The 13,203-nt window shown below is 39.8% G+C and overlaps 1 protein-coding gene across 1 annotated transcript in view; it reads left to right on the plus strand.

The window, feature by feature from the left end:
- Positions 1-13,203, plus strand: part of LOC132143729 (neuroligin-4, X-linked-like) — a 132,963-nt gene that overhangs the window by 90,059 nt on the left and 29,701 nt on the right. Inside the window, exon 5 of the mRNA XM_059554210.1 lies at positions 1,371-2,160. Coding sequence (XP_059410193.1) covers positions 1,371-2,160 — 790 coding nt within the window. The remainder of the gene's footprint in view (positions 1-1,370; positions 2,161-13,203) is intronic.

Raw genomic sequence — 13,203 nt, forward strand, 5'->3', positions numbered from 1 at the left:
ACTCTTTTTCTGATCTAAAGAAGAGCTTTTTAAAAAAAGGAAAACGCTGTTATTTTCTGTTTGCGTTCTTGTAATATTGTTCTGATGCCACTCAAAATGCATTCAATGTGCCTGGCAAAGCTGTCATGCATTTGGGTTCGATTTGGACTTCCTTTAACCTAGTTCAAAACATATTATGAGTAATCAGTCTTTGTTTTATGGGAAGGGTCTGCTAAACTCTATAGACTGGGCATTGATATTGATATTTTTAATGGCTTGTACATTATTAGAAAGCTCTTGACATAAGTGCCGTCTCCACATTTTTGATATTTTAAACTTGAGTGAAGGCTATTTTTCACTCCGTGTCAGTGCGGCAGAAGCCTCGGTTCAGCCTAGTGAGATCGGTGCCCTGAGGTATTGCTATTTTCTAGGACACAATCTGTGTCAACGTGTTATGGCCACGGCTGGCTGAGCTGACAAAGGTACAGCATCAATGCATATGCATATTAGTTGCCGTCTATGTCAGGCACTGTCTGATATTACTTACCCATATAACATTATGCAGGGACAAAGACTCCAGCAGGCTTCATTACAAAGCATTCTTATTCTAAATGCACTTTCATTTTCAAGCCAGTTTTGGCCAGGTCCAAATTAAGTCTTTGATGACACATTGTAATATACAATATGAAATAAACAAGCACCTTCCTTATTATTATAATGATATTTTCATTCTTCTTCTTCTGATTCTTCTTCTTATTATTATTTCCCCTCAGTTCTCACTTTCATTTGTATCAGATAGACACTAATAATAATAATAATAATAATAATAAAAATACTTTTGCCTCAATAAACTCCTAATTTGCTGTTCATTAATAGTTAATAAGGTAGTTAAGTTAGTTATTGCATAGGATTAGGGATGTAGAATATGGTCACAGAGAATATGTGCTTCATAAGTACTAATAAACCGCCAATATGTTAATAATAGGCATGCTAATACTAAAGTGTTACCAATATTTTTATTGAAACTTGAGAGATTGCAATTCTTCCACTGAAAGTCCATTCACCTAAAACTTGGATGCTTCATAAAGTTTTCATCATACAAGCAATCCATATGAATCAAGCTGCTTAAAGTCTTCTGACACAATCTATTCATATGATTAATAGGTTTTAATTTAGGCTTTTATTTACATATAAACACTGATCAACACACATACATAGAGCACATCAAATATGGTTCATGGAAGCTGAAATTTACTTGCTTGACATGCAAACAAAACTCACTGGTTCTTGAAGAAGTTTAAATGTGCAACACATGACACATATTAAGCAATGTTAATTTTTGGGTGAAATAATTATTTAATTTTAATTAATGTTTTTATTTTTATTTTCAGATTTATTTCAGAAAGCCATCATCCAGAGTGGTACTGCTTTGTCAAGCTGGGCCGTCAACTACCAGCCAGCCAAATACACCCGCATACTAGCTGAGAAGGTGGGCTGCAATATGCTAGATACTATAGATCTGGTGGAATGTCTACAGAACAAAAACTACAAGGAGCTGATTGAACAGTACATCACTCAGGCCAAGTACCACATTGCTTTTGGTCCGGTTATTGATGGTGATGTCATCCCCGATGACCCCCAAATTCTGATGGAACAGGGAGAGTTTCTCAACTATGACATCATGTTGGGCGTCAACCAGGGTGAGGGTTTTAAATTTGTGGATGGCATCGTGGACAGTGAGGATGGTGTCTCTGCAAACGACTTCGACTTTGCTGTGTCTGATTTTGTGGACCACCTCTATGGTTATCCAGAGGGCAAGGACACGCTTCGCGAAACCATTAAGTTCATGTATACCGACTGGGCTGACAAGGAGAACCCGGAGACCAGGCGGAAGACTCTAGTTGCACTGTTTACTGATCACCAATGGGTGGCGCCAGCAGTAGCTACGGCGGACCTTCATGCTCAATACGGATCTCCTACATATTTTTATGCTTTCTACCACCACTGTCAGAGCGAAATGAAACCTAGCTGGTCAGATTCAGCACATGGAGACGAGGTGCCTTATGTGTTTGGAATTCCCATGATTGGCCCCACTGATCTCTTTAACTGTAATTTCTCCAAGAACGATGTCATGCTTTCAGCGGTGGTAATGACTTACTGGACGAATTTCGCAAAAACTGGGTAAGTTGAAGCATTTTATTTGTTCTGTTAATTAATCTTGCTCAATGACTTCAGTATCAGATACGTATGAATAGTTATTTGAACACTCTTTCACTTGTTATTTCAAAATTCTTTCTTTCAGTTTATTCTTCTTCTTCAAAAAAATCATTCAATATGTAGTTTACACTAATATGTAGTTAAATGTGTATTACGAGTGTGATAGCTGTCTTTAAATAAGAGTATGGATGAAAAAATGCTAAAATGATTAAATATTCAAAAAGAAAATCTCATAATGTCATGTTCTTAGAAAAATTCAAATAAGTCCTATTTGGATGAGACTAGTTTTACAGGGGGTTTCACAGACATACTTGGCGATTTTAATCCCGTCCGAATCTGCCACGTATTCGTTTTTCTCACACAACCTCTGTAATAATTCCAGAGCAAATTACTTACTGTTTTTCGGCAAACTCCGAACTCCTGGCGATCCTCTGAGAAAACCTGTTTCCTTGTGTGTTTTGGCCAACATCTTACAGTTACATTTTTACGCGCACATTTTTGATATGTTCGTGTGGCGAGTGGGGCTAGGCCGAGGGACGTGGGAACAAGGGGTGAGGCCGGCAGTGATTGGGCAAATCAGTGGCAACTGCGGCCCACCGCCGGTCTCGAGTCCCACGTAGGAGATGGAAGGATATAAAACTGGAGCGACGACAGTGAAGGACGAGAGAGGACCAGGCCTGGGCTTTTAGTTGTGTTTTTATTTGTGCGCACCAGTCGTCCGTGAGGGGCTGGTGCGCTGTTTTGTGTTTATTTTGTTTTATTAAAATGTTATTGGATTGTCCGCCGGTTCCCGCCTCCTTCTTCCGGATGAACACAAAGGTTTTTATCATTACAGTGGTGCCGAAGCAGGTTTTTTTGTGTGTCCGATTTTTTTTTTCTTTTTCTGGACAACCTTCGGATGGATTTTACTTTAAACTGTGAGTTCCATTCAGGTTTCATGCCATTGGCACTTTATTGGAAGGATTGTTTACAATTTCACAGCATAAGCTATAAAGCTGTTTCCCAGTAAATAATACAACGCACTGCAATCGTATTCTGTTTTATCCTTATTCTTCGTGAAAATATGTTCTGAAAGATTCCTTAAGCTTTGTTCAGGATGTTAAACTACTTTAGGAGCTCTAAGGACTGCCATGGTGAAAACATTATTTGAAATCTCCTTGTGAAATTTGCTAGAGTATGGGTCAGTGTTTTGATTGCAGAAGAGTTCGACAAAGGATCACTAACACATAATAAAACAACTCCAGGTATATTTTTGATGAGGATATGACAATGCACAATGGTTAAAATCTCTCAAAAATCAATGCTGAATGATAAAGACCCTTTATTAATAATTTACTTGGGGGGGGGGGGGGGGGTGGAAAAAAACGAAAGTATAAGTACATAAACCGATTAATCGATTAACCGTAAAAAATAGCATATATAACCAGCAGTGAAATGTGAGTCAGGTCCGCCTCATGGACAGAACAGTTATTAAAGAAAACAACACAGATGAAAATATACATAAATATAGCTATATAAGAACGAAATAAAAGTAAACAATAAAAATATAAGAATAAAATATAAAAAAGATGTATATTTTAGAATTAAATATAAAACGCGAAATAATGTGCATGAAAGTAAACTGTAGTCTTAAATATTAAATGAGTCATGACCCACAATTTTCACTTTTCCACGAGAATCAATGTATGTTATGCGATTATACACTGGCCGGGAAGCCGATATTTAAAAGTGAAGCGTTTGTTTACCTCAGGGTTGGTAAAATAGCCCACGTGCACGCGCACTCAAATACGAGATTTTGATTTCTTCCCCGTCTTGACGTCAAGACGGGGCAGGATATACCATATATGGACACCGCAGCAGGAAGCTCGCCCTTCCCCTCGCCCTTCCCCTCTCCCCCTCATATTCAGTCGAGAAAGACGCTGGAACTAGTGCACACGTGAGTTGCTCTGTGGTTGACTGCCAGAATCAACATGTAAATGTGTTTTCTCTACCAAGAACGGACCTAGCTATCAGAGACCAGTGGATTAAATTCCTCTTTTAATGACGCGGTTCCTTCAACCCTTCCACTGGTTTATCTTTACGTGTTTGTGCTAAACATTGTACGCTGAAATCCTTCACAAATTTGGGGCAATATCAGGCGAAGTTGGCATCGAAGCTCGGGAAAAGCGCCATTCCAACAAAATTGCCTGCAATTGTTTTTATTGCTCTACTGTGTGTAACAAACAGCATAACTGCTAATGCGGCTATTGTATGCTATTGCGTCTGTCACTAGACAAATAAACGAAAGACTCTTGGTGAAGTAATTATTTATGTTCCCTGTAAACTGACTGCAAAAACGGACTTTTGACTGCATTATAAGGATTTCTTAATTCAGAATATGATCAAGATTGCGTAGGTTGATGTGTTTGGGGAATTTGCCAGTTAATAGTAACATTTAAAGCCCCTTGTTCAAACATTTAAAGAGTGTTTGAACAAGAGAGTCTGGCGTTGCCAGATTGGGTGTTTTTTCCGCTACATATTAAGGCCGGTTTATGGTGGGTTTTAGGTGGGTTTTCGCCTAGAAGGCTTTATAGAAATCTGGCATCCTACTGAACAAAGTTAAACTGAGAGAGAGCGTGGCGTTCACAGACACCAGAATGAACGACTTCACAGTAACGTTCATCAGGCAGTAATGCGGTACGTTCAGTTCAGTCCAAAACATGAACGAGTTCATGAATTATCGTTCAATGAACGCGTCCAGGCACAACACTGGCAGGAGTATTAGCTTCGAGGTATGGGGAATGGCTGCTAACGTACTTTGCAAAAAACAAATGACTGAGATCATCATGAATTCGGTTATTGTTTATTTATTGCCTAACGCTTACATGAGGCCCCGTCTAGTTTGTGTGTGTGTGTGTGCTCACGTCTTATATTTGTGTGTGTGTGCTGTGCTCACGTCTCATATGAGTAACTTTATGTGCGTAGATAGTTCATATACATGTATGTGTGACTAGTACTTAGTATATATGCAAGTGTGTTTCATATGTGTGCGTGAATGAAGTTTGATTTAAGCCCTAAACGGCGCCTCATACTTATACACTGGCCGGGAAGCCGGTCGCGTTCATTCACAACTTGCGCCATGATGTCAGTTTGTAATGATATGCTAAAGCGTTACCTGCGGTGTCAACCCCCCTCCTTCCTGCAACCAATCAACGTGCCCCTCATTTGCATTATTATAATGACCGTCCACGACAGCCAAAATATCGCATCAGATCTCGCGAGACAATAATGCCTACAGAGATAAGGGTCTGAGGAGCTCTGTGTTTATTTTTTTCCACTTTTCTTTTTTAGAAGGGCCTGAAAGACTATAATACAGCAGTAGGTATCCAAGGTAATACGAGGGTATGACTCCTTTAAGATATACAGGGATGTACAATGTGCATATGTGCATTATACTGTAGTCTTAAATATTAAGATACACAGGAATGTACAAGAAGCAAATGTGCAAACAGGTTGACACTGTCAGTGTGTCTATGTGAGGTAGTGAATGATGAATATCTTACTGATAAAGTGTACATTAAGTGGAGGCGTGAGGATGTTAAGAGGCTGGTTTTGAGTTTAGGAGCCTGATGGCCTGGGGGAAGAAACTCCTCCTGAGTCTCTCGGTTTTTTACCATCAGGCTACGGAAGTGCTTACCAGATGGCAGCAAAGTAAAAAGATGGTTACTGGGGTGGGTGGAGTCTTTGATGATTTTAGCAGCTCTGCTTCTGCAGCGTTTGAGGTAGATGTCCTGCAGAGAGGGGAGAGCAGATTCTGAATTGCGCTCAGCTAAGCGCACAACTCCCTGCAGGGCTTTGCAGTCTTGACTGGAGCTGTTCCCATACCACACTGAGAAACACTGAGTCAATACACTTTCTATAGCCCCTGAATAGAAAGTTTTTAGGATTGCTGGTGAGACCCTGAATTTCCTCAGCTGTTGCAGATGGTACAGTCTTTGATTGGCTTTATTAACCTGTGTTTGAATGTGAGTAGTCCAAGTCAGGTCCTCGGAGATGTTTACACCAAGGTACTTGAAGCTGCTCACCCTCTCCACAGGGGTCCCGCTGATCATAAGAGGAGTATAGGGCTGCTGCTGTCTCTTCCTGAAGTCCACAATCAGTTCTTTAGTTTTGCTCACATTCAGCGAGAGACAGTTCTCCTGGCACCATGATGTTAATTTCTCTACCTCATCCAAGTATGCGGTCTCATTATTGTTGTGAATGAGGCCCAGAAGCACAGTAGCATCAGCAAATTTGATTATAGATGTGGAGCTGTGCGAAGACACGTAGTCGTGTGTAGAGAGAGTAGAGCAGGGGACTCAGGACACGGCCCTGTGGGGCTCCTACGTTCAGGGTGATGGAGCTGGAGGTGTACTGGCCTAGTTTCACCACTTGAGGTCTGCCGGTGAGGAAATCAAGAATCCAATCGCAGAGTGAAGAATTCAGGCCTAGGTCTATAAGTTTAGAAGCTAGCTTTAAGGGGGCTATAGTATTAAAAGCTGAGCTATAGTCAATAAATAGCAGCCTTACATAGTTCCTGTTATTGCTGTCAATGTGTGTGAGAGAAGAGTGCAGGATGTGAGAGATGGCATCATCAGTGGATCTGTTTGGGCGATAGGCAAACTGAAGAGGGTCCAAAGTATCCGGTATGGAGGAGTAGATGACGTTTTTAACCAGTCCCTCAAAGACCTTCATGACTATTGATGTGAGGGCAACTGGACTATAGTCATTCAGACAAGAGGGTTTATTGTTCTTAGGCACAGGGATGATGACAGATTTTTTGAATGAGGTGGGAACCACCGATGTAGCAAGAGACTCATTAAAAAGGGATGTAAACAAACCAGCAAGCTGATCAGCGCAGGACCGCAGAACACGGCCAAAATTCCCATCAGGTCCGGCTGCTTTCCTTACATTCACTCGCTTTAGTGCCCTCTGAACCTCGTCCTCTGACACGGTGATCGCATGATGATCGCTGATCTGACTGCTGCTTCCTGACGCGCTGATTGGCAGACTCACACTGCTTAGATTGCTTTCAAAGTGGCCGTAGAAAGTGTTTAGCTCGTCAGCCAGCGACGGATCTGCTCTCACCTCTGCAGAGGATTTATGTCCAAAGGCACAGATGGTCCTTAGTCCTTGCCACATGCGTTGGGAGTCATTTAGCTGGAAATGTGACTCTATGCATTCCCTGTATCTGTGTTTGGTGGCTCTTACTGCGCGTCTGAGAGCATAGCACGATGCTTTGTACTCGCTCATGTTTCCTGACAGAAGACCAGCGTTGTAAGCAGCAGTGCGTTTATTTACTGCTGCACGGATTGATCTGTCCACCAACGGTTTTTGATTAGAGAATGTCCTTATAGTTATTGTATCTGTAGCTTGTTCGGCTAGCGTGTTTACAAAGCTTAATGCTACATCCGTGAACTCGCTGACGTCAGATTTGGCGGACCATCGCGTCACCACCCTCTGCACCGGGGAATCTTGAACGAGCCGTTGTTTATATTCCGACGTGAGGAAAAGGGCGGCATGGTCCGATTTGCCGAAAGCCGGTAGTGAGCGAGCTTTGTAGGCATTTTTAAACTGAGTGTAGCAATGATCCAGTGTATTCGGTCCTCTGGTTGGACAGGATACATGTTGATAAAAATTAGGCATAACTTGCCTGAGTTTGGCTTTATTAAAGTCCCCAGCGATAATAATAGCAGCGTCCAGATGTTTGTTGATGTTGCCGCTGAGCGCATCGTGAAGCTCAGACAAAGCCAAACCGGTGTCTGCTTGTGGTGTGATGTAAACAGCAGTTATGATGATCGATGTAAACTCCTGAGGCAGATAGAATGGGTGGCAAATAATGGATAAATGTTCCATATGAGGCGAGCAGGAGCGCGACAGAGAGGAGATATTCCTGGGGTCACACCATTTCTTGTTAATCATGAAACACACTCCTCTGCCTATGGATTTGCCGGTCTCGGCTGTCCTGTCCATCTGTAAAACAGAGAAGTTTTCAGACGGCGTTACAGCAGCGTCCGGGACCAAGGGCGTGAGCCATGTTTCAGACAAACAAAGGATGTTACAGTCCCTAATGTCCCGTTGGAAACTTATCCTGGCTCTAAGATCGTCCATCTTATTCTCCAGAGACTGGACATTGGAGAATCAGAATGCTCGGTAAAGGAGGGCTGTGTGCTCTTTTCCTCAGTCTGTTGCGAATCCCAGCACGTTTCCCACGTTGTTTCTTGATCCGTCGCCTCGGGTGGTTATTAAGGTGGCCATTGTTCATCTCTGCGTTCCGGAGAATCTCAGATGGCCACGATGGGTTGGAGGATAAAGTGTCCTGAAACAGGTTAGTGAAGCGGTGTCCAATGTCCAAAAGTGTTTCTTTGTCATATATGATCAGTGCAGAGGTAATGTGTGTAAAAAGAGAAAGCAAAAGTAGGTAAAAAAGTACATAAAAACATAATCTAAGTGGAGCGACCTGGACGGCGACCGGACTCGGCGGCGCCATCTTGCTTCATGTGCTCTGCATGCAAACAGGGTGCAAGTTCTTTCCATTCCTGCAAATAAATAATTTTAAATCACATTAAAATGTGAATGCTGGAATTGTTAAGCAGAATCAAAATGCATGCTTCTTATCAAATACCCGGTTCTTGGAAATGGTTGTAAAATGGAACCGTTTTCGATTCCTAACTCCTTTTTATAGACCACAAATTGGGACTGAATCAGCTAATATTAATTTTCACTGACTAGGGGCAGGATTGTTTTCTTATTACTGATAGATTTCTGCTAGGACTGTCACGATATTAGATTTTTCAGATCACGGTTATTGTGGCCATATCGATATCGTGATATCTATAGAAACCTTGGGGGGAAAAGATATCAGTCAAATAATTTTTTACTTTGTTTATTGAGTTTTTCTTTTTTTCACCCAACAAGAATACTGATGAACGTAGGGCAGAAGACTCAGGCTTTCTCCGTCTTCTTTGCAACTCTTATGAAATAACAAGAGAGAAAATACTGTCAAGTTCAACAGTATGATGAATAAATATTAATGGTAAAAATTTACAATAAGATGTAATTTATTAACATTATTAACTAACAAGAATGAACAATGGACAATACATTTATTACACATTTTATTAATATTTGTTAATGTAAATAAAAATAGCCACTCATTGTTAGAGCTAATTCATGTTTACAAATACAATTCAATACAAATTTTAATAATGCATAAGTAAATGCTGAAATTAACATGAACTGAGATTAATAAAATCCTGTGGAAATATTGTTTATTGTTATTTATGTTATTTATATATGTTAACTAATGTAATTAACTAATGTTATCTTGGAAATTTGTCAGTGACATCTTAAGCTGCACTTAAACATTTAATTACCTGATCATTTTAGCATGTTTAGCAGATGTCCATTAAGATTTCTTAAGATTAAGAGTCTTACTCTATAAAGAATGCTTGTTTTAACTGTCTCAAGCACACAATGTGGAACATCACATTCTATTTAGGGAACTTGTCCTAAATGAGTCATGGTTTTGATTAAAGAACCTTCGGTGGCCTTTGTTGTCTCCTCACATTTCACAATTTGAAGACTCAACAATGTCAGTCAGATTATTATTTGAATGGTATCGGACCAGCTCTTAACAAGCCTCTTGAATTATGGGGTTCTCTCCATCCTTTTCCTCATACAGCATCACTGCACTCAGGGCAAGCCCAGTTCATCCCGAACGTACTTCAGATGTAAGTGACTGAGGCCCCCTCATACTTTCAGTGTTCCATTCGCCATTTATAGGCAGAACAGGCAATGCTTTTTGGCACCACTCCAGATGATACCTGTCTGTCAGGAGATAGATTGGCAGGCTCATCAACACCTCACATCAGGCTGCTCTCCCTCCGCTAGCTAAGTGTTTCTCTCAGAGCGAGTACTTTAAAACAGAGGAGGAAAAACGAAAGCAATTTCAGCAGCACTTGGAAAATGCTCGCTTTGCAAGAGAGTCTTTCCAGCCTCTGGTAAACACTCCAGTGGTGATATCAGCCTCTCTGAGTGTTTCCACAAAAAAAAAAAAAAAAAAAGACATCGAATAAATAACCTGCAGAGAAATGTGCAGAACATAATGTCTCATTTGTAGCCTTCATTTGTCGCTATGGCTGTCAAGCTTCGGTGCTCAGTCTAGAGAGAGCAAGACATGGGTCATTAATGCTATCATTGACGAAAATTAGCATACACTGTTGTTCTGGATGTCAAGTGTCAACATTGGCTTTGTGGATTTTATGGGTCAGGAAAATTGTACACACATATTGTATTATACATCAACAGCAGACTCGAGATACAAACCTGAAATAGATAGATGGAAGTCTTTGGGACTCACTATCACGTTGTTCCAATCCGGTATTATTTTACTTCTTCTGTGAAAAGTCAATGTAGTGCAAAACAACACTGAACCCTATTGACTTTTGTATACACAGAGGGAGAGAGAGATGGGGGAGAAAGAGAGCGATTTTTTTATTTATTATTAACTGCAATTTATTTTACCATTAAAAACAACCTCGCCAAATAAAACAAATTTTATAACTCAAAAGATTTTCTTAATATATTTCAGAGTGCATTTTCTGCATGGGTTAATTGGGAAAAAAACTGACACCCTGTTACTGGGTTGTCGATCAGGGGAGCGTTTCTCAAAACCATAGTTGCTAACTAAGTTAGCAACTTTGTTGGTTGCAATACAATTTCCCATTGCAAACCAACTAAGTTGCTAACAGGTTAGCAACTATGCTTTTGGGAAACGCACCCCAGATCAGAACCCACCTCAGCTTCTATATCAGTGCCTTTGGAATGAAGAGGGTGTTAAGATACTTGTATTGTTATTTGGGAAAAATATTTTGTGGACTTCTTCTGGGGTGTCCGTTATTGGCTCCCCCCGGAGTACTTTGTTTTCCTGTCAATGGGGGCAGTCAAGGGTTAATCCGTCTGACCTCTATGGTGTAAACCATGAGATTACAAACTGCTCTAAAGTTGCTGTATTCTTCAGACTCTACACCATGGATTAGTTTTGGTCTTGCAATTAAAAAACAAAACAAAAAAAAAAACAAGATGAGACTTGATAAGCAAAATTTTATTTATTTCTGTATTTCTTTTTTTTTTTTCGTTCTTTGTACAAAAACCAAATTCCAAAAATTTGCATTGTTCATTGGTTCATTTCGCTTAAATTTTAAGTTTCAGTAAATTTACATTTTCTTAGTTTTGTACTGTGTGCAAAGATCCTGACACTGTTTTTCAGATTTTCTTTTTATGTTGTAAATTATTTCCCCTTTTCAATATTTTAGACATAATTTTTCAGTAGGTTAGTGTAATAATAAACACTCCATAATCATCGGGGATAAGGAGGCAGGAACTGGCGGACAATCAAATGAAACTTTAATAATCAAAAATAAACACAAAACAGCGCATCAGCCCCTCACGGACGACTGATGCGCACAAATAAAAAGCAAACATAAACTAAAGCCCAGGCCTGGTCCTCTCTCGTCCTTCACTGTCGTCGCTCCAGTACCACGTCGTTTAATTAGCAAATGCATTTGCACACAAAAAAGAGATCACGAGGTGTGTTCAGGCACATTACTGGCGCAATGCTATTTTAAGGAGCTGAAAATAGACTGCGCCATAGACCAACTCAAACCTGGTCTAAAGTCTGGCGCAATGTTTTTTCTTTGTTATCTAAAGAGCGTACACGCTGCATATATATATATATATATATATATATATATATATATATTCCTACATGTAATAATGGATAGTCATCACATCTATCAGAATTAGGCTATTTGCTCACACACGAACAGCTCTGTTTCATCTCGGAGATGTGTTCTTTCTTTGCGCTTGCCAAATTCCAGGGTGTAAATAGCAAATCCATCATGGCATGAGCACAACTGGCTCTTAAAGGGAATGGAAGATAGAGACTCTGATTGGTTTATTGCACGTTATGCCCAAAAATCACCCATTACTCATTAAGAGAATAGGGACAACCCATTTAGACCGTGCGCCAGTGCGCGCCAACCGTTTTTCCGTCGTTAAAATAGCAAAAGTGGATTTGGACACGCCCTGAGTGCACATGTACCGTGCGCTTTACACTTTGCATTCGTTAAAATCGTTAAAATAGGGCCCCTTTTCTCTCATTTTAACCATACGATTCCTTGTATATTGGTGGAAAAAAAAATGGATCTGAACTTTTCCAATGTCCCACCACTGCCCTAGAGTTTTGTACGGTGACATTCTCTCCCTCCATTCTCCCAAAAAGAGTAAAAAAAATTCTACAAAGGACACCTTTCAACAATCTATTATTAATAATTATATTAGGAAGTGTTCTGTGTTATAGACATAGCTACAGCAACATACTGATGATCAGAAAGTGATATTGGCAAAATATAACTGTTAAAGTTCTTCCTCTGTTATCCATTTGAACATACTGTATATCCTATCAAGTCGTGCACCAGAAACTTTGTTAGCATGAATTTTTAACCATGTAAAGTATATTAATTAGAAAAGCCTCTCTCCATCCATCAAAGAGGTTATGATACTGAACTATGGTTTTGAGAGTTTCAGCGTGAGAATTTAAGTGAGGCTCGCCATGATCCATAGTGTAATCAAGAGTACAATTAAAATCACCAGCTAAAATTATTATTCTATTATTTGGAATTTCTGAGATGACATCGTTCAACTTTTTAACTTTCTACACCATCATTCAGAGCATAAACATTAATAAGAGAAAACTACAATTGCTTTTTTTCAAACCTATACAAACCTATTCAACAAAACACTATTTTTCAGCACTATGGCATCTGTTAACATTTAGAGATCCAAAATTCAAGAATGTCATAGTGCTTACTTTAGAAAAAAAAAAAACAGACAAAAATAAATAAATAAAATAACGGGTATCAAACAACAAGCTATATATTCTTTCTCCCTCAATCCATACTAATCCGATTTTCTCATTGCAATTTT

This window comes from Carassius carassius, chromosome 7 (assembly GCF_963082965.1).
Source record: "Carassius carassius chromosome 7, fCarCar2.1, whole genome shotgun sequence".
NCBI lineage: Eukaryota > Metazoa > Chordata > Actinopteri > Cypriniformes > Cyprinidae > Carassius > Carassius carassius.